Source organism: Neofelis nebulosa, chromosome 13 (assembly GCF_028018385.1).
Source record: "Neofelis nebulosa isolate mNeoNeb1 chromosome 13, mNeoNeb1.pri, whole genome shotgun sequence".
Taxonomy (NCBI): domain Eukaryota; kingdom Metazoa; phylum Chordata; class Mammalia; order Carnivora; family Felidae; genus Neofelis; species Neofelis nebulosa.
The window spans coordinates 22,526,642-22,552,836 of NC_080794.1; the positions used below are offsets into that span (position 1 = coordinate 22,526,642).

The 26,195-nt window shown below is 51.9% G+C and overlaps 1 protein-coding gene across 1 annotated transcript in view; it reads right to left on the reverse strand.

Annotated features, from left to right (window-relative positions):
- The window catches only part of LOC131492397 (liprin-alpha-1-like), a 56,558-nt gene extending 34,105 nt beyond the window's left edge, over positions 1-22,453 (reverse strand). The window contains 4 exon segments of the mRNA XM_058696025.1: positions 5,720-5,876; positions 8,516-8,574; positions 9,028-9,155; positions 22,201-22,453. Coding sequence (XP_058552008.1) covers positions 5,720-5,876; positions 8,516-8,574; positions 9,028-9,155; positions 22,201-22,453 — 597 coding nt within the window.
- Positions 22,454-26,195: the final 3,742 nt, after the last annotated feature.

A 26,195-nucleotide genomic window follows, 5' to 3' on the forward strand; every position in this document is an offset into this window, starting at 1 on the left:
GAATGTTTTCAAGGTTGGGATAATGTTAGGCTTAGGTTGTGTTTTGCCCCTAGCAAAGGGTCATCACCATCACTGAGCAGCTAAGCTCCTAGAGGGATGTCACTCTATCCGTTTCAGGGATTGTCAGTGGGCTATAATCAGTAAGGGAATTTAATTTTCATTTGCCTTAGCATCACACATTACCATGACAAGCGCTTAAGGCCCTTTTCTCTGTACTTAGGTGGTCAAGACTGTCCAAGGAATAACAATCATATCCCACCCATGGTGGGAGGAGGGGCTAGCTTGTGCTTTACCCCTCAGCCTGCCTTATGCTCCCTCATCATATCCTCCCTGAAAAAATGTCAAATTTGAAACCTTGAAGATGGATGAAGGTGGAAGGTCTCAACTTCTGTAGCTTCTTTGTGCTGAGTAGGGACATAGAGTCATCCCTACCTATATGGATCCTTAATGGTCTCTTGGGCAACGTACAGAGGAGTTACAAAAGGCAGTGGCGGCTGGATCCAAGGTGGGCCTTCTTGAGTAGAAAGGCTCATCATTTGGCTTCAATCAAGTGTAGTGATGGAGTCGGCAACAGGCAGGGAGTGTGGGACATCAGGCCGGTGGAGCCTTCCGGGCCCTCCCAGCTGGGTTCTATGGGACTCCTCGGCAGCCTTAGGGCGAGCGAATCCAGCCACCCGGCCCTTCCATCCCGACCGCCCCACCTGGTGCAATCCCGCAGCGGAGAGCCCAGCGCCCGTGGGGAACATCTCCAGCCCGAGCCCACTGCCCTAGCTGGGCGTCGGGAAATGCCAGGGGCCCTGGGGCTGAGGGCTCCTGGGAGGGAAGAGGTCCAGGACCCAGGGAGCCCAGACCTATGGCGGAGTCGGAGTCTGGGGTCTCGCTGCCCCGGCCGCCTGCCCACACTCTCCTGGGTTCTCTTATCCACCCACCCAGCCCCCACCCTCCAGCCCTCAGGTGCCAGCCCCCCGTCCTGCCCTCAGCGCTGCCCCCCTCCGTGTGGGTGCAGGTGTGGGTTGTGTGTGAGGAAAGTTGCAAGGCTGTGGGTGGGTTCCAGCCAGTGCAGTGGGATTTGGCCAGGTGCTGGGAGCGGGGAGCGTGCCCCTTGTGAAGTGCCCTGGGGTGTGTGGGCCCGGGGTCGGGGCGGGGCTGGGCCAGGCCTGGAGGCTTTCTTGGCCCCGGTGGGGGCTAAGGAGCAGGGGCTGGGTGTGTCTGGCCCCAGGCGCAGCCCTCCCTGGGGAGAGAGGGACACAGGCAGGGAGGGGGGAGATGCGGCAGGAGCCAAAGGAGAGGTGAAGGAAGCCAAAGGCAAAAGCCAATGACACATGGTAATCCCAGGCGCTCTCCCATCCAAGTTCTAACCAGGCCTACACCGCTCAGCTTCTGAGAGAAGACTGGGGTCGGTCACATTCATGCTGGTATGGCCATAGTCGCCAGTGGCTGGCGCTGGGTGCCTCAAGAGCCTGCTCCATGCCACACAAGCCCAGCGGTTGCCGCGCTTCCCCATGCACCTGGCATCCTGCCTGCCAGCCTGCCTGCCTGCCTGCCTGCCTGCCTCTGCCCTCCGCCGCGGGTCCCGGGAGGGAGGCGGAGGGGGCGCAAGAGGACCCTGGCAACGCGCTGTGGCCCAAGCCCCGTCGTTCTCCACTGCCGGGACTCTTGCAGGATGCTGCCGGCTTGGCCCCACGCCCGCCACCTCTTCCATCCCGCATCGCATCGCATCGCCCCTCGCAGCCCCGCACCACACCGCACCGCACCACACCACGATGGGCTGCTCAGTGGGAAGAGGGTGGAAGTGAGTGTGGGGCATCGGGCCGGTCGAGCCTTCTGGGCCCGCCCAGCCGGAATCTAAGGGCCTCGTCCGCAGCCTTAGGGCCAGCGCATCCAGCCACCCGGCCTTTCCCTCCCGACTGCTCCACCTGGTGCAATCCCACAGCGGAGTGCCCAGCGCCCCCGGGGAACATCACCAGCCCCAGCCCGCTGCCCTAGCTGGGCGTCTTGAAACGCCAGGGGCCTGGGGATGAGGGCTCCATGGAGGGAAGAAGTCCAGGACCCAGGGAGCCCAGGCCTGTGGCGGAGTCGGTGTCTGGGGTGTCGTTGCCCCGGCCGCCGGGCCACCTGCCCGCGGTCTCCTGGGTTCTCGCATCCACCCACCCAGCCCCCACCCTCCAGCCCTCAGGTGCCAGCCCCGGTCCCTCAGTCGGGCTGCTCACTGGCAAGAGGGTGGAAGCGAGCGTGGGGCATCCGGCCGGCCGTGCCTTCCCGGCCAGCCCTGCTGGGTTCTCATCGCCTCCTCCTTAGCCCTTGGGCGAGCGAAGCCAGCCACCAGGCCTTTCCCTCCTGTCTGCCCCACCTGTTGCAAACCCACCCCGCAGCCCCCAGCGCCCCCAGAGGACATCACCAGCCCCAGTCCGCTGCCCTATCTGGGCCTCGTGAAATGCCAGGGGCCCTGGGGATGAGGGCTCCGAGGGAGGGAAGAGGTCCAGACCCAGGCAGCCCTGGCCTGTGGCATAGTTGTAGTGTGGGGTCTCTCTGTCCCTACCGCCCCTCCTTTGTCCTTGTATCCAGGCACTCCAGCCCACACTCTCCACCGCAGCCCCTAGCTACCACTCTCCAGCCCCACGCTCCCATCCCCCAGCCTCCAGCCCTAGTCCCCAGCCACCGGTCCCGGCCGCACTTTCCCTCTGTGCAGGTGTGGGTGGCGTGTTTCTGTGACTGACTGATTTCTCTCAGCTTACCCCCTTCCTGTTCCATCCACATTGCTGCCAATGACACGATTGCGTTCTTTCTCATTGCACATAGGGCCCATTAACTCCCAGTGAGCATACGTGAAGGTTGTTTTCAACCCCCACCGACAACTAATTTCTGATGTCAACGAAAACGTGTTGTGCTCCTCAAAACCTGGGGCATTGAAGTCTCTTGTTTGTGCAGTGACTATTACTGTGCTCTTTGCCCCCGCCACAGACTGCCTCAGCATCCTGCTTTCGGAGACTCTCAGGGATATTGCATGCCCAGTCGTTTCGCCAGCAGGTGAAGCCAAAGAAACGACTCAAAAAAAACTACACAGAATCAGAACCCAGTCCTACACACTTGGGCATCAGCTCGTATGGGGACTCTGCCCTCCAGATCAACAATGTTTTACCTACGGACAGGAAAAGCTACAAAGATGGCAAGTGCTCCCACCCCCCTACAGTGTGTGATGACAGATGTAGGGTTTCTTTTGGTACATTCAGGCTCCTAGGTGTAGCTAAAATATGTTCCATTTCTCTATAACCCACAGATTTTCCATAGTCATAGGACACCAAGCTTCCCTGGGGAATCGTGCTCCCACTCTCCTCCCATGCTACCTGAAAGCAATCATTGGCTGATTTACCAAAGGATCCATTGACCTCCTGTCACTTATCACTCGGGGCTCAAAAGGCTGCAGTTGGCATGGTAAGAGTCATGACGAGGGAGCATGAGCCAGGCTGAGGCTAAAGCGTAAGTTAGAACCCCCCTTGCCACCCCACGGTGGGTCTGAGGGATATCCCCTGGGCACCACTGCTACTCAAGAACAAAGGAAAGGGGCTTAAGCCCTTGCCGTGCTAATGTGGGAAACTCAGGCACAGGAAAAATTAAATTCCCTTAATGCCTATAGGCCATCGACAACTCCTTGAAACCAGCACAATGACCTCCCTCTAAGAGCTCAGCTGCCTAGATGATGGCTCTTTGCTGGGGGCAAAAGAGAACTGTAGCTTAACATTACCCCAACCTCCAGGACCCTGTAAGTCCACTTCCTTTGTCTCAGTTTCGCCGAGACATATGCGGGCAATCATCCTCCAAGCTTATGGCCCCTGATCTACATTTAAAGGATCTCATGACTCATGTTTTATTAAGGGGTCATAAATAGTGTTTCCCTAGTAACAGTTAGCCCCTGAAGGTGCTGGAAACCTTGCTTCCACAATTCCTTAGAGACTTATTCCATCCCTGACCTCCTGCCAACCTGAGGGAATATAACGATGAGTTAGTTGTAGGACCCCAGCACAGCTCCTCCAGGCATTAAGAAAACCACCTTTTTGCACCAAAGACGTCTTCCAGAATTCTGTGTTGGTCATCAGCTGTGGACCAGTCCACCATCATTCCCAAACATCATCATTTTGGCGTCCCAATGTGGGGCTTCGAATCTTCTCACCTTGACTCTGTGCTTCAGTGTCAATTTGGTGAGTATGTTTTCTCTTTCCTCATTTACTCTCATTTCAGGGGATTTTTGAGAAGTAGGGTCTTATGGGAACACTTTTGTGGGGATTGCTCTGGCTGCAATCCTCTAGGCTGTGGCGACTCTACGGGGAGGAGAAAGCCTGCCTTTTGGTTGGAAGTTAGGACCTTGGGCAGAATGGCAGTGAGATGCAGAAACTTGACGCCCTCTCTTTATTCCTTTCCGTGTCTACAGTTGTCTGTCTTGGGCAGTGGACAGCCACCTAAGTGACTACCATGTCTGCCAATCTTAAGACTCCCGTGTGTGAGGATTCCTCCTCATTGGTCGAATGTGACCCCCTCCATATCTCTGGGCTAGCCTCTTCTGCATGCCAGATCTCCACTGAGAGCTGACCGAAACCAGTACCTGACTGAATTAAAACCCAACAGGGCGCCATTTCCTAGGGAGGTTCGCTGTGAAGACTACGCGGGTCGAAATGCCACTTATATCATGATGGATTTCTCTTCTGTTTTCCCTCAATGTCCTCTACTAACTACTACTTAAAATTGGGTCATTTCCCCTTGTCAAACTCTTCTAGTATTTTCCATGGGTTGAAAATGGCAGTTCCTTCTCTGCCTTCTCAGCAAGGGAGACGCAGGTCTGTAAGTCAGGCACCCATCTGTTGTCTAGAATGCAATGGGGAAGCCGGTAGGGGTGGGCAGGCTAGCATCCCTCCTTCAGGAGCCCTTCCCCACCTGGTTGGCAGTCATAGTGATTTCGTTCAAGGGATACCTCGGGTCGCTTTCACATCTCGGGAACCCCTGACACATCCTGTGTGGGGGATGCTACTGGGGAGTCGGGATGGATTCTAGGGGTAATGGACCTTCTCTCTCTCTCTCTCCTTTTCTCTCTAGGTGGAACGTGGGAGTTCCTCTTTGGTCCGCAAGGATTCTCCCTTAGGATGCCTTTTGAACCCACTGGAAACAATTGGGTTTGAAAAATGTGGAAAGGACTGATCCTGTAACACTGCATGGCCTTACTAAACAGGGCAAATGGACGGCTGTTAGCCTAGGTTCAGCCCGTCAGGGCTAACCAGGCCCAGGGGCCTCTTGCAGGATGTGTTTGGTCAGTAACCAGGCCGGTGAGCTCCCCGTGGATATGTTGATGACAAATGTCTAAACAGGCCTCCTCCTGAGAAAACTCAGTCACTGAAGGAAACACAGGCCATCCCTGAAAAGGGAACGCTGACTCTTCCTCCCTGTTCCTCTGCCTGATAGATGTGAGAGCCTCTCCCTCATTCTTTTCGTGGGTTAAGGGCTACAACTGGAGGCAACTGTGCTCAGGATACCTCAGGATGGAGACTTTAAGGAAAATTCCCAAGCAGCTGCCGAGCAGGGACTGGGGCGGGGGGCTTCTGGAAGCTCTGCACCTGGACGGCCACCCCTCAGGCCTGAGTCAAGGTGCTATCTCGAGAGGCCCAGTGCATACCCTGCTCTAGAGGGAGGGGCTCCATCACCTGCACTCTGGTTCCCATGACGCCTCACTCACCTGGTCAACTCTGCCCACCTGGACACCAAACTTGCCTCCAATGCCCCTGATGGACTGGACCTGGGACGAGTGCTTGGAGAGCTTCGACTGATACTCGTGGCCGACAGCTGATTGAAACAGGTCACAGAGCAAAGGTGTCAGCTGCCGGGCATAGCAGCTGTATCACACACCCCCGGGCATGGTCCTCGGGGAACAGGCCCCACCTTTGTCCACACCAGGGCTCCTCCTGGGAACAGGCTCTGTGTGCAAGCTGGTGGAGGAGGGATCCCCGAAGCCACCCAAGACCCTACCAGGTGGGGCTTGTGATCTGAGGGGCGTGGGGAAAGGGCCACGAGGCCGGGACCATCCACAGCCGAGTCTGACACCTGGCACCCACAGATGGCGATACAATCACTAGCTCTGTAAAGCGAGGCACTTGCCTACCGTGTGGCGTAGGAATGAGGACCAGAGATTTGCGGCGACAGGCGGAGACAGACTCACGCTCTTGGTGACACCATGCACTCCACCACTCTACCCAGAAACTGCAATTGCAACACCTGCTCTATCCACATACATGGTCTGCCACGCAGGAAAGTCTAGGCTTCCCACCACTCTGGCCTCGGCGGGGTCGGCCACCCATAGCCTCCATGCCACACCGGGCACCACAGCACTTTGTAAACAAAGCTTCTGGAATACAGCCCCCACCGAGCATTTATATATAAGCCCGTTTCTGAGATCTGCCCACCAAATTCAGTAAATGCCAGATGTCCCACATCCTCCAAAGCTGAAAATATGGACTACCGAGCTCCCAGGCAGCCCCCGGCCCTGCCTGGCCTCCCAGCACCAGGCTCTGTCCCCAGTGTGGACGGCCCAGACGTGTGACCCAGTGCGGGCATCTGAACCTTCCCTCTTACTGCCTGGGACACGGCACATACACACCCCTCCACCTGGTCTCTCCAGGGCCGTACAAGATACCTGGGTCAGGAGAGGCCGGGGTGAAGAGGAAATCAGGAGACCCTTCTCAGCACAGTTCAAGGGAGAGAGCGGCGAGGTTTCTTCCAAACTTCGGAGCCATGCCACTCTATCCCCTCCACGGCTCTGCTCTGATGTCCATCCTGCCTGGAGACCTGAGGCACCCTGGACTCCCACAGCCTCCAGGCTTCTACTCAAAAGTGCTGACAAAGCTCCCCTGGAGGACAGCCTGCGGAAGGGACTCCCCAGCACAAAACTTAGCAGAAAGAAGTTGTAAGAGAGCTTTTCTAAGAGTACTGCCAGAGATGCAGAGTGGCAATTTTTCCAAGTTTTTTCTTTAATCAAAACAGGTTGATCCAACTGAGAAAATCATGCCTATAACTAGGCATCAGCACCAGGGAGGGCGTGGTCTGGAAGCCTAGTGTCATGGTCCAGGCAGGGGGTTGGCCCAAGGCCAGGAAGGAGCCCAGGAGCGAGAGCAGGAATGAGGTCCGCCTCACTGGCTCACCCGCAGACAAGGGCAGGATACCAGACAGCAGTGCACACTGGGGACTGACGGCTGCCACACCTACCCAGGCCACACTCATGCAAACACGTGCCTGCCTGAGCAGAGTTTTCCTCTCCAAGACTCCATCACATTCTCCTCAAATCTTAACACAGGGATCTCAGGGCTCTTTCCAACTCAGAGAGGACAGGTTACAAAGAACTTCAGAGGTACGTATTTTTGAGTCTCATTTTTTCATCTTTATTTTTTTGTGTGTGTGAGACAAAGACAGAGCATTTCAGGGAGGGCAGAGATATTGAGAGAGAGAGAATCCCTAGGAGGCTCTGCACTGACAGGAGACAGCCCGATGCAGTGCTCAAACCCAGGAACCGTGAGATCATGACCTGAGCCGAAACCGGGAGTCAGACACATAATAGACTGAGCCACCTAGATTTCTGACAAGTTGGTCCAATCTGGAAGAGCTGGAAGCCAAGCTTGCCTACAGGTGCAGGGAGGCACGGAGAGAGGGGCTGTGAGCCCATGGCAGCACCCCACCAAATTCATCTGTAAGGGCAGTCTCCCCACTATACCAGGTGTAGACACCTGGGCATTTCCGTCAGCTGTCTGGGTACCATCACCGCAGCGGCTGGTAACTCATGAGATATCGCTGAGCGCCTGCACGGTGCCAGGCCAGGCACGAGGTAAGGAGGACAGGTCCCAGCCCCAGAGAGCCTCCACGGAAATACAGTAATGTCCAGGGTGAGTGAAGGACCACAGGCAGAAGACACGGGGGAAAGGCAGCAGCAGACAGGCTGGCGGGAAGGAGGGCTCCTCAGGGAAGCTTCGGGGCCTAGTAAGGCCAGAGCTCAAGGTGTTGAGAGGACAACAGAAGCAGAGAAGCCAGCAGTGACAGCTTTGTTGTTACTGCCATCAAGCTTCTCCTTGATAGATTCATTGTTTGCCCCAATGTGTCATTTTGCCAACCCAAAGCTAGAGACCCAGACAGACCATGAATTTCTCTCCGTTTCAAATCCCTACAACCCCATGGGCACAGGCTTTGTTTCAGGAAGGAAAGTCTTCTACCTGTTTCTCTCACTGTCCCAAGCACGCGGGGGTGACGGGTTGTCTGTACTGCAAAAGGCAACCAGGCAACTTTGTAGAATCCAAAGATGATTCCACTCCCCACTCTGCATGTCTAGATATCTCCAGGAATGACAGTCACACCAGGAAACGTCCCTGTCTGTTTCCTGTAGCTCACTCTTTGTCCAACCCCAGCGTAGGCAAATTCCAGACCTGGTGTGCGGTGCCCCTAGGACGCCCCAAATATCTGCTCTGTGTGAACACAGTTCAGCGTGGCTCACTGTGACCCAGTGGTGCAGTTCTGCACTTGGCTCAACACTGAGTCCGATCCGAGCAGCATCTGGAATTACAAGGGACAGGTTAGAATTATAGACCAGAAATTCCATATCAGCTGATGGCTTCCCTTCTATGCACAACAGAGGCAGACATCTCTTGGGTCCGAATAAGAGACACTGCTCAAACTGGGAAATTCACATCCACAGGGAGGTCTGCAGAATGTATATAGGTACCTCGCTGGAGAAACATGTAACACCACCCCGCTACACCTGAGTCTCTTGCATGGGGCGTGGAATAGAGCAGAAGAGCTCCGGTGTCTCAGGACAGAGGATTCAAAGTGCCACCAAACGCTGATGTGTGCAGTCAACCATGCTGAGCCCTATAGCTGGATGGCAGAGGAGGCTCGCCCACTGTCCTCAGTGAGTGCTCTCTCCCGGACTCACAGGAAGTGACTACACAGAGGGCCAGGTCGTCAATGCCTGAAGGACAGCAAAGCACCTGCTGGCTGAAGCCTTGCCCGCACACTGAAGGACAGCCTCAGGTCTGGTTCTGGCACCAGCTGGCTGAAGTCTCGCCTACGCCGTGAAGGAGAGTCTCTGATCTGGTTCTGGTCTACACACTGGCCCAGATTAGGCTCGTGGTGAACTGGGGGCAGCAGTGACACCAACACGCACACTCAAGATGCTTCTGGGCTTCCGTCCTCCACCCAGAGCCCCCCCCCCACCCCCCAGTAAGGCCTTCTGCCACATTGCCCACACCCCGGCACACATGAGAATCCTAAAAGAGCTTCTAAGACGCAGGAACACCTCATGAGAAAGGTCAGTCAACAGAGGAGGATCTCACCTTCAGCGCATGGACTCAAAGCTCTTCTGCAAGAAGTCTGAGCCCCTACTTCGCCAACTCTGTGCCCGAAGTGAAACGGCACATGCTGCCAACACTGACCTTGTCCATCCAGTCCTGCCACGTGCCAAACTTCCTGCCATAACCATGAGAGGCTTTTGTTCCTCTTTCAAGCTCTTTTTCTTGAGGGTCTGGTGTTCTTAAAACTCATTCTCTCTCAACTTCTGTATGCTTGAAGGGAAGGAGGGGAAGGGAAGTTAAGGGAAGGGAAGGGAAGGGAAGGGAAGGGAAGGGAAGAGAAAGAACTGGGAATTGTGGGAGGGCGCCGGTGCCTTGTAAGGTGACACGTGAGGTCACCTGGTGGGATCTCTACACCACTAGGCCCCATTCCTCCACACCCCCAGTCCCTGCCTTTGCCAGTCTCCCCTTAGTCTGCCAGGTGCATCTTGTCAGTAGGGCTCAGAGTCAAGTTTACAGGGAAAACAGAAACTAATGTGCTCCGGGCCAGTGAGTCATCCCAAATCCAACAGTAGGTGTACGAAACTTGGAATTTTCTATATTCATATGGTGAAAAGGTTCTCTTTCATCAGGTAGCGGGATTAGGAGAAGCACTTTCCAAGCCTCAGCTCATAGCAGAGGTGGAAAGCAAGTCAACAATCCCACATCCCAGAGACTCTGAGGACGCTAGTCAAAGACAGTGAGGCAAAATGTTTAGACAGCATCTCTTTACTTGAAGTACTACTGGGTTTACATATTCTTAGATACTCGAAGGTGACCTAAGAGACTATCAGAATTTATCATCTAAAGCCCCTTTCTACAATTAACACCGGGAATAGTGAAGCAGATCCCAAGCTGTGGTCAAAATATGGCAGGTCAAGAAGCCTTTAGAGCTGTCACAATCAGGGGACCACAAAATGGTACAAAGGCCACTCCACAGGGCTGTCCAGGGGTCACCACATCCACACATCTGGATGACAATCCCAGAGTATACCGAAAAAGCAAACCGGCCCTGGCCACTGCCCAGTGTCCTTGGGAATGGTGATGGGGGTAGAACCGGCTCCAACACCTGGAACGGCCACAGGGTGCCCACAACTGTCCCAGGGGTTCTCCCAACATCCAGCATGTTTCAAAGCCACGGGAACAGAAAAGACGATGAGAGCAATGGTGACTTCACCGGCTCGGGAGTCGGCTCCCAGGGCCTCGACATCCTCATGTGGCTTCTGTGGAAGGTGTGGGCTCAGCAAGTCAGGGAGGAACCTACACTTGTGTCTAAAATACCCACACGACAGACTTCACCCTCTTTTGGGAATGATTTCCTGGCTCTGCCTCAGCCAAGAACAGCTTCATTTTCCTGAAAGATATTGGGGCCAAGGAAGTCGAGCACCGCAGGTGACCAAACAGATCAGAGGGATGGTCCCTCACAGTAGGGACGGGAAGGTCCAATCGGAAGCCGGTGAAGCCTAAAGAAAACTCTGAGCACAGTTTCAAGGTTCCTTTTACCTACACTTCCTGACTAGGAAACACCACCGGGAGAAGTGGCAGTGTAAGGCCATGCCGAGTCAGGTGCAGGGCCCGCTCTCCCACGGGACAATCCCTCGGCTCTCCTATTTGGGGCCTCTCGTGAGAATATGGGACTTAGAAAACAGCTCCCCAGTATATCCCACGCGCAGTGACAGAGCAGGAAAATTAGAGTCGTGGAGGGGAGTTTAAGGTCAGAAGTATTCCAAGACATGGTGTGTGGCAGGAACGCCCACTAGCAGAGAGCATAGGTGACCAAGTCCCCTGATGAAATCTCTGCTCTTGAAGACAAGATGCTAGAATCATCAATACAGGAACTGTTTGTGATGGGAGATTCTAAGCCACCACGTACCTACGCGAACACATGTATAGAAGCACAGGGTCACGTGTTGTGGGAACATCAGCTCCCAAGACAGACCAAATCGTGCCAGTGTGGGTTCACAGGAAAGCTGTGTCCCCCTGGTCTGTGTCTCTGCCTTTCAAAAGACCAATTTCACACCAGCATTAAGATAGTCTCTTCCTTGGTGTGCTCATGGTGCCCAGAAACTTTCACGGTCTTGGCCCCCATCTCTGCTCCTTTCCACTTATATCATTCAGAAAGGTGTAGACAATGAGGAGTGAAGCCCACACAGGGGATTGTAAGAAACACAGACAACCCAAATGAAAACAAGAGGAAAATCACCTTTGGGGAAAAGGGAGACAGAAGGACACTGGTGACTCATAGCACAAAATAGGGTCAGTCTCCCGTGGATCTCATCAGCACCCCTCTTCCTGGGGAATGGACATGGTGTGGCCTTCCTAAGATTCCACATGAAAGAGCAGGGCCCGGGGTCACAGACGCTTGGAAGAACGGTCTCAGAGGCTACCCAACAAGTTCTCTGGCCACAGTGTGACAGCTCTAAGCTTGGGGGGCTGGGCAGCTGGGCCACCAAGTGCACACCCACAGCCCCGTGGGTTTAAAAATTAACATGAATAAAAAAGAAAATAAGATGTTGGAGACTAAGACAACGTTAGCCCTCTGTTTTTGCAATGTGACAATGCCTTACTCACTGCTTTAATTACAAGTGAAAAAATTTTTTTATTTTTGTTAACTTTATTTTGAGATAGAGCACATGCGTGAGTGGGGGAATGGAGAGAGAGAATCCCAAGCAGGGTCTGTGCTGTCAGCCCAGGGCTCGATGCGGGCCTCAAACCCACAAACCATGAGATCGTGACCTGAGCCGAGGTCAAGAGTCAGACGCTCAACCAACTGAGCCACCCAGGCTACCCTAATTAAAAAATTTTAAATTAATGGACATTATTTTATTCTCCTGAAAATGTTTACAAATAGCTTTAACTTAAGCTTCCGAGAGCATCCTGGCCTGAAAACCAGAGCCATGGCCCTGAAGCACAGAGACTAGGCTGTGGGCCTCCCCTCAGCACCAGTGGAGAAAGGTTCTGTTCGCCTCCTCTAAGGATGGCTGGCCGGACGCACTGAAAACAATCCAAGCAAGCGGGACAGCAGCCACCGGTTGCACAGGAGAGGCTGACCTACCCTCTAACTGCTGGATGTGCTCTGGTGTGTGTGCCCTGAAACCCTGTGGGCGGCCACCATGCCCATGGCTCAGCGGACGGAGGCCTTGGAGGCAGTACAGTGGGACACAGGCCTCCCTGCACCTGGCCCTCAGCACAGCCCAGCCTGCCTGGCATCCTGGCGTCCAGGCCTGATGCTGCTTCCTCTCACGTGTGGGCAGGATGGTTTCCTCTTGCATCACTGTCTCCCACGCACGTCCTAGTGCCTTTCCAGAGTGGTTCCTGTCTCACGGGTCCCTGAAAGTGCCTTCTACCAAAGCAGAGAACACTCACCCCCACCAGGCACACGCACGCTCGTGGCTAGGAGAGGCCCAGCACACTGGAGTGAAAAGATCAACCGGCAGTAATCCTGATGCACACCAGAGGTCCTCTTGACCATTTTCCATTTTCTGCTTTCTGCCTGGACAGTCTAGGGCCTGTCGTGTGACCTGAGAGTCCTCTTCCCCGTGGGAGGGTTGGGCCCGTTCTCCCCACCCTGATGCCTCCGGGGTAGGACTAGGCAGAGCAGGCCTTCTCCAGAAATGGGTGGACTGGGGAGGTGGTCCCATCTATGTCCAAATCTCTGGAACCTGTGCACGTGACTTTATTTGGAAAAGCAGGCTTTGTAAGTGCAGCTACGTGGAGGACCTGGAGACCACCCTGGACTCCCTAGGGAGGGGGCTGGGGAGTACACGGATGAATGTTCTTAAAAGAGGAGTCAGGTAAGATCCACCGAGAAAGGACAGGGCACGAGGGCCAGCAAGCACCGAAGCAGGGCAGGATGGAGCCTCCCTGCTCCCGCTGAAATCTGCCCACGCACCGGTTGGTGTGGACACAGCGCTGGCCTCAAGTCAGGACGGCGAAAGGTGCCGCAGGAAGACAAGGAGGAGAATCAGCAGAATCCATGCCACTTCTTCCCACCGAGGACTCAAGCGACAGGGGGGTAAGAGAAAGCAGAACGTCAGAGATGTTGAGAAACACCATCAAGTGAAGCCACATCATCAGGAAGGAGGCAACAATCCCTCTTGGGCATGTGCCTGCTGCCCCTCTGCAGAGGCCATGGGGACAGACCCCTCCCGGTACCGCGGAGCACCCACCTGGGAGGTGGCAGGACTCGGCCAGCAAAAGGCGAGGAGGACAGTGTGAAGTCACAATTACATTCAGAACACTCGACGTGACACACAAGAAAGGACCTTAAGGTCAGCAGTGATGAGGGTACAGTGGCCTCAAGGAGGACTGTGTAGCGGTAGGAGAGTCAAGGGTATTCGGTGGGACCTGGCGGGTCTGTGGAAAGGCCTGCAAGCCCCGGAACATTCAGGATGGGGGAGCACAGCCAAGGATGGCTAACGCGTGTTCTCAGAGAGGCCACATCCCTCGGACATCTGCTCAGTGCTTGGTCTGTTTCTCAACTGACATTTCTTTTTTAAGCATCATTGGATTCACCAAATCAAGTTTTAATAAACCATGTGTAACCTATTGTACCTGTGGGGAATTGGTCTGTTTCCAGAAACTCTCAGATGCCGAAGGCTTGCCCAGCTTTGGTGGGGAAAAAAACAGAATCTTAGATGTAAAACGCAGGGAAGCACTTTGTTGTTCCAAACCTCACACTTAACACTAAGGACCAGGAAGTGCGGAAACTAAAGATCAACCAGCAAAGGTTCTCAACAGGAAGACACAGAATGACCTAACTATGCCCTGACAGAAAGGAGAAGGGAAGTGTTACTCCACAGAAAGTAACTATGTATCCTTCACAGTTAGTAAACCATCGGCCCTGGCGGGAGAGACAGTACCGGAAGAGGAAATCCCAGCGATTGTCAACTGTGCCCTCCACACAAGGCCACGGGTCAGGGCGTCCATCCCTTGACCCAATGGCCATAAGCTCTCTGTGGCGGGGAGGGAAGGAACCATCCCAGAGTCGCCTGAGCTATGAGGGATCTTGTGCCAGAGTCTCCTGAGGTGGCCTCATGAGGGCTGCTTCGGAATCTGTGTCTTCTCCTGTCTCTGCCCCTCCCATGCTCAAGCTCTGTCTCTCTGTCTCTCAATAATAAACAAACATAAAAAACGTAAGGAAAATCTACAAATGGAGAATGAGGTCCACTCTTTAAACTTGTTCACAAACAAATGTAAAAAGTTGATTTCCATAAGAACACTAAGACCTTTATTAGAGTTGCACTACATTATTTCCAGGGTCTCGTGCCTTCTTCCTGGGTGCACACCCAGCACCCTGCCGCGCGGTGGGAGCCCAGTGCTTCCTGATTGCTCGTCTGAGATTTGTGGTGCCAGGGAGCCCAGGGTGGGCGTGGGGTAGGGGTGGGGGGAGGACTGGCCCAGGTCACCCCCCGCCCAGGCTTGCCACGGCCTCAGCTCCCAGGTTCTGCGGGTCACTCCAGGCAAGCTGCCCAGGCCCCCAGGACTAGGCTCTGATAGAGCCAACGCACTGAGGACACCCACGATGCCTAGCTGTAGTAGGTGGAAGAGCACACTAATATTCAAGCAGATAAGCAGAAGTTAGGAGTCATCATAGATCATTGAAGTCTGAGCGCGCCACAGCCTTGTTACATACGAAGTCGGCCATTCTCCACCATTGTTCACATTCCAGTCAAAGAGCCTCCCGTGGCGCCGTCGCCGAGGGGCTGGGGCAGGTCAGCATGTCACGGACCGACGACCAGCTGCATCTTCTTTGGCTGCATAGAGGACAGACAGGAAGTGGCCCAGAAGTCTGCAGGGAGAGTCTCTGCTGACCCAGCAGCTAAGTCACAAATGTCCTTGGGTCTACACTGTTTTCTCCAAGAAGGTGCCTTCCTAAAGTTTTGTCATCCTCCAGAAATCAAGACTGATTGGAAATTAAAAAACAAAAGTGTATACCAAAGTTACCAGCCCTTTAAAATGACCTCGCTCTGCAATTTTGTTTACAGGTATTTACCCACATTCCTGACAGCCATCGGGCCCCCTGCCCAGAAGGCAGTCCCAGGGGGTAAAGGGAGACAGGGCCACACTTGTGCCAGGACCCTGACCGGGCACAAGTCAGCAGAGTCCTGGGCTGCCTGGGCCTGCTCCACTGTCTATGTGAAATCATCTTCCTGCCATAGAAGAGACTACTTTTTCGCTTTCCAAATAGTCTTTAAGCTGCAGACTGTGCCACACGCTGGGACAGTCCCACAGCACCCTTTCCCTTGCCCTGTTCTCCTCATGAGCATGTGTTCATTCTTATGGCAACCACGACAGTCTTAAGTAGTGGTGTGGGAGTAAATCAGTCCTGGTTTTGTAGAAGGAGAATACAACGTTTTGTGTCTTTTCAAATAAATAACTGAAACATTCCCCCAGAGCACAGGGCCCTGGATTGCAGTGAGATATCAGGCTACCCCAAAAATACAACTTACAGGCTCTATTCCCAGGCTGCAGTCCACGTGTTATGATGTCAAAAATATTTCTGAAGACTATCAGTGTCAAACACCAAAAATGAAAGAAACCAAACTCCTCATCTCTGTGAAACTATTGGTTTCTCAATAGCTAATTGGTTTGTTTATTTATTTTTTATAGTTTTTTTTTTTTCATTTTTGAAAGAGACAGAAACAGCAAGAGTAGAACAGGGTCAGAGAGGTAGGAGGAGAAAGAATCCTAAGCAAACTCCCCACTGTCAGCACTGTGTCCAATGTGAAGCTCAAATTCACCAAGTGTGAGAACACGACCTATGCCGAAACCAAGACTCAGATGCTTCACTGACTGAGCCACCCAGTCGCCCCTGTTTTTAGAGTTTGAGAGACAGAGAGAGAGAACAACTGTGTATGAGGAGAAAGGGGCAGAGAGAAAGGAGGAAGACGACGCAAAGCAGGCTCCACGCAGAAAGCAGCCAACCCACACTTTTTGTTACCTCTGAACTTACAAAAATACACATTTCGGGGAGCGGTGGGGTGGGAGAACCAGAAGGCACTACCACGAATCTTAGTGTTTTCATTACAGAAAGTATAAGGATGTGAACGAAAACACATCAGCAACATCTAAGGGACAGAATTTTCCCAGCATGGTTCCAGGAGCAAAAGGTCTACTTTCAGTATCAAATTGCATACAGTCAGGTGGCAACTATCCAAGTTAGTGTAAAACACTTTTATACACTTCAAACATAGGGACATTCAAATCAGACCACTGTTAAACAGTTTCTACAAATTTCCATTCCCAGGGAACCAAAAGCCTGAGGGTTCCTACGGAATTGTGAGCAGTAACAGAAATAACGGCATTTCACCTGAACTACAACTGACAGCGTGCCGGTCATGATCCTTATTATGAGTTCTAAGAAGGAGACTACATTGAGGCAGACAGAAAGAAACTAACGGACAAGTCCGGGGGCTGAAGGGGAAACGGCCTCTAGCGGTAAGGGGCCCTGTGGGCCCAGTGTGGACGTGAGGCACCCCACTCCAGACCTCGCAGGCACTCGGGGCACTGAAGAGTGGCCACATGCGTTGCCTGCTGTCCAGTATCGCAGAGCCCACTGAGTTCTTCCCCGGCTCAAGGCCCCATCCCGTTGTCCCATCTCCAATGTCACCCCTTGGCCCGCCTCCTGCTCCACCCCGCTAAACTGCAAACCACCTCTTCTGTTGAAGAGGGCTCACTTTTATTTTTCAGTTGTCGGACCACTGGGATGTGGTCTCAGCCTGCCTCCTTCATCCATTTAACTCAGCTCTGGGACACGCTCAACCCACATGCGACCTGCTCTGCAGTGGAAAGTCCCAGAGAGATATGCCCGCACCACTCCTCTGGATCCCATCCCGGGCATCACAGCGCCTCAGCTGCTTGGTAAGAAACAAAACCCACTGCTGTTACTCGTTCTCAGAATCAAGACCAGTTAAAAATAAGAGGTACTGAATAGATGGCAAAGGTCAGAGTCTATTTATTTAAGAGAAACTCAAAAACTACAGGGGAAGGAAAAAGGAGGGCAACCTAGTGAGTACGCCAGAGAGACCACCAGATGAATGACAGTTTCTGAATGCTGCTGACCATGTCCTCACAGGGGCTGCAGTTACACATAATGAGATGGAGCTTCTGTGATCATAGTATCTCGTGGATATTTAGATGCAGACACTCTTAAAAGCCACGAGACTGCAGTGCTCCCACTGTTCCCATTTACAAGTGATTAAAAAGAAGCACAGGAATGCTACTACGTAGCTTCCCCAGAGCCCCAAACTCATCTGTGCAGGAGCCAGGCTCAGAGTCAAGTGCTCTGGGGTCACGCCCTCCCTGCACAACTTCTCAAGGTGGACTGGGAATCCTCGGGGGTCCTTTCCAGATTTCATACATGCTCTACGTCCTCTAGGGACCATAGTTGAATACGGGCCTCAGGTTCACTGTGGAGGAGATATAACCTATTTGCAGCTATATAGAACATTGAACAAACAACCACTGCTTCAAAACCAGGTACGCTGAGAACTGCTCAGCCACATGACAAATAACACAATGCTTATTTTTTTAAAGTTTATTGTGTTTATCAGCTTGTCCGCCCAATTTGCTGAGTCCCAGGGCACCCTGGGAGGGTTTTCAACCTCCAATTCAGCGGCTGTGGGGAAGCAGAGTGATGAAATGGGAGGCGGGGGGTGTCAACAGCCACGTGAGGTCTCCCGAAAGGGGGAGGGGTCTGCAGGTCGAGTGACTGCGGATCTAGAGGAACGATGCCAGTAAGACCTCCCGCATGCGAGAGCCACGCAAGGGACACCAACCTGTTCAGGCGGTCTTGTCACTAGCGTGGCCGGGGTGGACCTTTTGTTTCTTGCCTAGCAAGCAGCACACTGAAGACTGATGACCTTCTTTTGGGGGGCATTGTGCAGCGAGTCCTGGCTACTGCTAATGCTGCTGAGGTTGCTCAAGGGGCCATCCTGAGAGCCTGTCGATCTGGGTGACCCACAGGAGAGCATCTTCCAGGCATGCTCGTTACACGACACACCGCCCCACGTGAGGGAGAAGCACAATCCCCCAGCTTCTAGGGAGGGCTGAGCCCTGGGAGCTGACACTCTCTCTCTCCCAAGTATATCTGGAGTCCAAGCGCCCTGGGTCGAGAACGCTCAGCACCCCTCCCAGGCCGTGACCCAATAACCATGTCGTGAGTCTCATGTAATGCACTGAGTCTGTCCCCTGCATAGTGAGGGCCAGCCTCTCCTAACTCTGAATCTGGTCTGTGCTAACCAAGAGCAATCAGTTTCTGAGATCCCAAAGGAAGGATTGCCTTCCTGAGAGTACTTGGTGTTTGGGTGGCTGGTAGAAGAAATGATGGCTAGCCAACTTGTTTCCCTCCCTGGCCATTAAAGATGCTTTCACTCTGAAGAACAGTTGGTTCACCATGGGCAATATTGTCGAGGACCTGCTTAGCACAGAAAGAGACCATTCATGAACTACTGCATCCAAGCCCTGTTCCAAACATCTGAGCTTAGCTTACAGCACAAGCCTGTTACCTTGGAATGACTGTCTTCACTATCCACTGATAGGATGGCAAGGGAAAACAGTGAACTCCAGAAGCTTTCCCTCATTTCTAAGGTAATAACACAGGCATCTTGCCTTTGGGTTCCCACGGTAGAGGACGGAGGCTTCCCTTTGCCGTACCCATATGTGTTTCATATCTATCCATATCTTATTCCTGAGACCATCAGCTTGTCTGGGAGTTGTCCTAGTCATTGCATCCTAAGATTTATCTCATTTTCTGGACCACATGCTTCCTTGGGGAATTCCATCAGACATCTAAAGCAGTTAATATCTATCCATCTCAGGCTGTTCCACAGAATAGAAATGGAAGGAAAACTTCCAGACACATTCTACAAAGCCAGCTTTACTTTGATTGCCAAACCAGACAGAGACCCAGCAAAAAAAAAAAACAAAACAAAAACAAAACGACTATAGGATAATATGCCTAATGAATAAGACTACAAAAATTTTCAACAAGATACTGGCAAAACAAACGCACAGCATATTAAAAGAATTTTTCACCATGATCAAGTAGGATTCCTATCTGGGCTATAGGGCTGGTTCAATATTTGGAAATCAATCAATACGATACATCACATTAAGAAAATCACAGGTAAGAACCACATGATCCTGTCAATACCGGCAGAAAAAGCATTTGACAAAACACAGCATCCTTTCTTAATAAAAACCCTCAAGAAAGTCAGAATAGAAGGAACATATGTAAACATCATAGAAGCGATGTATGATACAAGTCCGCAGCTAATATAATTCTCCTGGGGATAAACTGAAAACTTTCCCCCTGTGATCAGGAACATGACAGGGATGTCCACTCTCACCACTGTTGTTGAACATAGCTTTGCAATTCCTAGAAGCAGCAATCAGACAACAAAATGAAATACATGTCATCAAAATGGCAAAGATGAAGTCAAACGTTCACTCGGCACAGACCACATGATACTCTACCTGGAAAACCTGACAGAATCCACAAAAAGTCTTCTCGAACTGATACATCAATTCAGCAAAGTCGCAGAACACAATATCAATGTACAGAAACCCATCGCATTTTAATATACCAATAAAACAAAACAGAAAGAGAACTAAAGAAACTGATCATGTTCACAGTTGCACCAGGACCATAAAATACCTATCAATAACCTCAACATACTAATGAACCAATCCAAAGATATAAAAGTTCTGTGTGCTGAAAACGATACAAGGGTTATGAAGGAAATTGAAGAAGACACAAAGAAATGGGAAAACATTCCATGTTCCTGGATTCGAAGAATGAATATTGTAAAAATGTCAATACCATCCAAAGCAATCTACACATTCAATGCAATCCCCATCAAAATCGTGCCACCATTCTTTCCAAAGCTAGAACAAATAATGCTAACGTGTATGGAACCACAAAAGACCCCAAATATTCAAAGTAATATTGAAGAAGGAAACGAAAGCAGGAGGCATCAGAGTCCCAGATTTTAGCCTCTGCTACAAACCTGTAATCATCAAGACAGTATGGTATGGGCACACAAACAGACACATAGGCCAATGGAACAGAATAGAGAACCCAGATTCAGACCCACTAATCCTCCACAAAGCACGAAAGAGTATCCAATGGAAAAAAAACACAGACTCTTTAACCACTGGTGCTGGGAGAACTGGACAGCAACATGCAGAAGAATGAAACTAGACCACTTTCTTACAGTGTACACAAAAGTAAACTCAAAATGGATAAAGGACCTGAATGTGAGACAGGAAACCATCAAAAGCTGAGAAGAGAAAGCAGGAGCAAACCTCTCCGACCTCAGCTGTGGCAATTTCTTACATGACGCGTCTCCAACGGCAAGGGAATTAAAAGCAAAAATGAGCTGTAGGGACCTCATCAAGATAAAAACCTTCTGCACTGCAAAGGAAACAAGCAACAAAACAAAAAGACAACAGATGAAATGGGAAAAGATATTTGCAAATGACGTATCAGACACAGGGCTAGTATCCAAACACCTATAAAGAACTCACCAAACTCCACACCTGAAAACAAATAATCGGGTGATGAAATGGGCACAAGACATGAATAGGTACTTTTCTGAAGAAGACATCCAGATGGCCAAGAGACATGACAAGATACTCAACATCACTCATGATCAGAGAAATACAAATCAAAACCACACGGTGGTCAGAGTGGCGGAAATGAACAAATCAGGACACTATAGATGCTGAAGTGGATGGGGAGAAACAGGAACCCTCTGGCATTGTTGGTGGGAAGAAAAACTGGTGCAGCCACTCTGGAAACAGTGTGCAGGTTCCTCACCACATTAAAAAAAGATCCACCCGATGACGCAGCAATAGCACTGCTAGAATTCAGGGGATTCAGGAGTGCTGATGCACAGGGGACTCGTACCCCAGTGTTTATAGCAGCATTTGCAACAATAGCCACATGATGGAAAGAGCCTAAATGCCCGTCAATGGACAAATGGATCAAGAAGATGAGGTTTCTATATACAATGGAATACTACTTGCAATGAGAAAAGATGAAATCTGGCCATTTGTAGCAACGTGGAAGGAACTGCAGGGTGTTCTGCCAAGTGAAATAAGTCAGGCAGAGAAAGACAGATACCATATGTTTTCATTCATATGTGGATCCTGAGAAACTTCACAGAGGGGAGGGGAAAGGGGGAAACAAGTTGCAGAGAGGGAAGGAGGCATACCCTAAGGGGCTCTGAAATACTGAGAACAAACTGAGGGTTGATGGGAGGTGGGGGAGAGGGGAAAGTGGGTGATGGCCATCGAGGAGGGCACCTGTGGGGATGAGCACTGGGTGTTGAATGGAAACCAATTTGACAATAAATTATATTGAATACAAGAAAAAAGAAAAGATGCTCAAAGTCACTCCTCATCAGGGGACTACAAATCAAAACCACACTGAGATGCCACCTGACACGGATCAGAGTGTGCCTGTGGGTGGGCAGTCAGCACTGCTGCTTTGCTGGGACACAGTGTATCCTCCAAAAGCGACAAGGGGTGGGGGGTCTCGCGCTTTGGGAAACATGGACAATCAGGAGCAGCGAGGCTCCAATGTAGCCCAGGGTGTCCCGAAGCTGGCCCAAACGTGGCCCATCAGCGGCATCGGGGCTCTTACAGGCTCCCGAGCCCCTGTCGGTGGCTGAGGAGCGGGGTGGGGGAGGGGCTTGGAAAGAGCACAGACTTGGGTTATGATTGCACGGAGACCCGCCCATGCATATTTTTGGGGGTGGTTTTGGCTTCTTGGCTAGTTTTCTAGAGCAGTTTTCGCAAACGTGAGAGGATCCTCCAGAGATTTCACACACATTCCTGCTCTTACTGAGGCACAGCCTCTCCCCTGAGCAGGTATCCGCAACCCCCGCCAGGGCGATGCCTTTGTCACAGCCCCAAACCTGTGCTGATGTGTGTCCCTCGCCCAAGGTCCGCAGCTGAGATCGGGTTCGCCTCTGACGTTGTACCCGAGTGCGTCCCGGCGGGTGCGTGATGAAGAGTCTCTGCCGGTGCAGCGTCCCACCGGGTAGTGTTTCCTCCCTGACGCAGTAGTTTCCGTTGGTGCTGGCGCCACAGCGCATTTGCCAGGCGGAGAGGTGGGCGGGAGGCTGGCGGGCTCTTGAGGGCCATAGGAGCCCGCATGCGCTGTGGAGGGCGAGGGAGGTGCCCTTCTGAGCATCTGGGTTCTCCCTTGCTAGAAGTCTTCCACCTACGAAGATGTCGCCCTGGGGCCCCTGTTTCTCCGAAGACCGTCCCGATCGAGGCAGGTGAGTTCTGGTGGACCCAGCGCCGCTCGGACTCCGCAGAGGCCACAGTGCCAGCCGTGAGAGGCCGGGTGGCTCGAGGCGCCCTGGTTCTGCTCACTTGTGGGACAGCATTTGGCCACCCTCGGGAGGAAGGCCGGCCTGTCCGTGTGGACGCCCGCAGGCTCCCGTGAGTCAGTCGTGGTGGCCGCTCTGTGGCGGCGGGATGGTGTGGGGGGTGCCTCCCGTGGCAGTGCTGGCTTAACCGCTCGGCAGGCAGTAAGGGCCCTTCTCACTGCAGGTAGTGGCTTCTGGGAGGTTCTCCGGGTGCCCGCCTCAGCCGCGGCTGTCCTGTAAGGAGTGTGCCGCCCGCCCTCGCAGAGGCTGTCGGAGACCTTCCCGCCTTGTCCGTCCCCTGACCCCACACAGGCTGCACACGTTCTGTCCCCCGAGGCGGCTGCCACGAACAGAGGCCGCCTTAGGCCCTTGCGTCCTGTGGGCCAGGCCCTAGAGAGTCTGGTGAGCTGGGGAAACCCTATAGAAATTGGGAAGTTGACGAGAAGAAGGGGACAGTGTCCTTTGTTCCCTGGTCAGTGTTTCTCAGACTCGGTGGTGTCGGGACACTTGGACATCAGGGGATTATTGAGGGCCCCAGAGAGCCTTCGAGTGTGGGGGTTGTGTCTCTGGATCTCTACTGTGGTGAGATTAAACCGAGAATTGAAGCGGGCACCTGGGTGGCTCTCTGTGTTAAGGGTCCGACTCTGGCTCAGGTGGTGATCTCACAGTTGATGGTTTAGAGCCCCATGTGGGGCTCTGTGCTGCCAGCTGCCAGCCTGGACTTGTCTCAGATTCTCTGTGTCCCTCTCCCTCTGCCCCTCCCCTTCACGTGCCCTGCGTCTCTCTCTCAAAAACAAACATTAAGGAAACCAAACCAAATCCCAGCATCTCAGATGTGATGAACTCACTTAAAGACAATAAATTAGGACAGATTAACGTACTCATACCTTTCGTGCAAAACATACGTACATTTTCAGGACAACACTGTGTAGAAGCGTGGCATTTGCTTAGTGCAAGATCTTTATTGTTCCAGCTGCTTCTGCATTCAGTGTCTTGTGGCCAATGATGTTTAGGAAGGCGATGTGGACTCCCCCAGATGAACAGCTTGAGGCGACTAGGGTGTGGCGGTAGCTCCTCTGGCTTCTGGATGCCCTTTCCTGACTCTGCACTCAGATGGGTAGGGCTTCCTTGCTTCTCTTGGGGGTTAGCTGCCCGCACAGAGCGGCCTAGTTGTGTGGCACGCGGTGGACGTTTGGAACATCCTAGGCCACTACTTTCAGCTGATCTTCCATATTTTTCACTCAGCGAACACATTCTTGGAACCACCACCTGGATGAAGAAATGGAACCTTACCGTGCTTCCTACCTCCTACTGACTCCCACCGAACGTCCCCCAAAGGTAACCACGGTCTTGACTTTCACCAGCGATTGCTTTGGCCTGTTCTTCGCTTCATGTTGAGCCAACCCTTGAGCGCTGTGTGTGCGCAATGCACCTGCTTTCCTTGTGTGGCTGTGCTGGTCCTCCCCTGCTGTCGAAGGCCCAGTGTGTGAGCACAGCACGGTTTATTGTTTCTGCTGTGGCTGCTCCGGTTTGTGCAGAGGCTGCCTGCAGATCCACATGCATTGTATTGGGTTGCCTTGGAGGAGCAGGGCGTGAGTGGTGGCACGTGTCTGTTCCCCACGAGCAACAGCGTGCGGGAGCTCGGGGCTGGCCGATGCCTGGTATTGCCTCTTCTCGTGTGTTAGCTGGTTGCTGGGGCTCAGGTGCTGGGAGGTATGGTGTGTTCGTGGGACCCGCCCCTGTGTGTGTCTTGGCCACTTACATGTTTCTTTTGAGAAATAATTGCCTTTTGGAAGCCACTTTGTGATTAGGTTGTGTGTTTTGGTTTTTGTTGATTAGAATGAGTTCTTTCTATGTGTGTGGAATACATCTGTGAATGGCACAGCTTTTCACATTCTTGTGTACGTCTGCCTTACGTTCTCTGTGTTGCCTTGTGGTAAGTTTCTTTGGTTTCTATCCAATAGTATAACCATTTGTATGTTTCTTGCCTTGGATTGGCTAGGGCCTCCAGTACTGTGTTGAAGGGAAGTGGTGAGAGTAGGTGTCCTTGTCTCCTCCCAGATACGAGAGAGAAGGGTTTCATAATTTTTTGTATACTTAATATTTTTTAAAGTTTGTTTCTTTCTTTATTGATTTAGAGAGCATGCATGGGAAGGGGAGTGGGAGGGGGGAAAGCGAGTGGATCCCAAGCAGACTCCGCACTGTCAGCAGAGTCTGATGCCAGGCTTGAACTCATGAACCGTGAGATCATGGCCTGAGCTGAAATCAAGAGTCAGACGCTTCACCGACTAGAAGCCACCCAGGTGTCCCAAAGAGTTCAGTATTTTACCACTACATGTGACACTTACCGTGGCATTACTGGTAGATAGTTGTATCAAAACATGAAAACTCTCCTCTGTTTTTAGTTTGCTCTGATTTTTTAACAATCATCAAAGAAAGAATAATACTAAATTTTCTGAAATGTGTTTTGTGCATCTTTGGGGACAAGTGATTTGTGTAATGTGGTTTAACTGAAAACAACTTTTGCCCTTCTAGATTAATCCAAACCTGATATCTATGCATTCTCTTTGCACTGGATTCCATTTGTAAATAGTGTGCTTTACATTCTTGCATGTGTATTCAAGAGAGAGGTGGGTGTTCCCTTGCACCCTCTTGTGCCGTCCTTGCTGGGGTTTGGGTTTAAGGTCGTGCTGGCCTCCTAAAACAACGTAGGAAGAAGCACTCCTTGTGCTTTCCCAGAAGAGTTTTTGTATGTGTTCTTTTCTTTTGGGAAGAAGTGCTAGGCCAACAGCTGGTGTAGGGTTTTCCTTGTGAGAAGGGTTTTCATTGCAGATTCCTTTCTTAAATGGAAATAGGAATTTTCTGATTTCCCATATCTTCTTGTGTCTATTTAGATAAGGCATTTTGTTTTCTAGGAGTTTGCTCAGACCTCCCAGACTTTCCAAGGAATAAGTTTCAACTGGTTTCTAAAACCCCCCTATCTGCAGCATCTGGTGTGATATTTGCTTTAGAACTTCTTGATATTGGTACTTTGTGCTTTGTTTCTTTTTCATAGAACCAACTTGGGCTTTTTTGATTTCTGTGATTTACTATTTGTTTCCTGCAGCACTGATTTCTGCCCTTTTGTTTTCCATCTACTTGGTGATTGTTTGCTGTCCCATCTGGTAGTTCTTGAACTAAATCCTTCATTTGATTTTTAGCCTTTGTTCCTTTCCAGTATGTGTATTGTATTTACTTGCTTATTAGTGTGTTGATTCATTTCAGAAGGAGAGCATGAGCAGGGCAGAGGGTCAGAGGGAGAGAGAGAGAGAGAGAGAGAGACAGAGAGAGAGAGAGAAAGAGAGAGAGTCTCGAGCAGGCTCCTCACTCCGTGTGGAGCCAGGCTGGGGATCGATCTTGTGGCCGTGGGATCATACCCTGAGCCAAAATCAAGAGTTGGTCACCAAGCAACTGAGCTATCCTA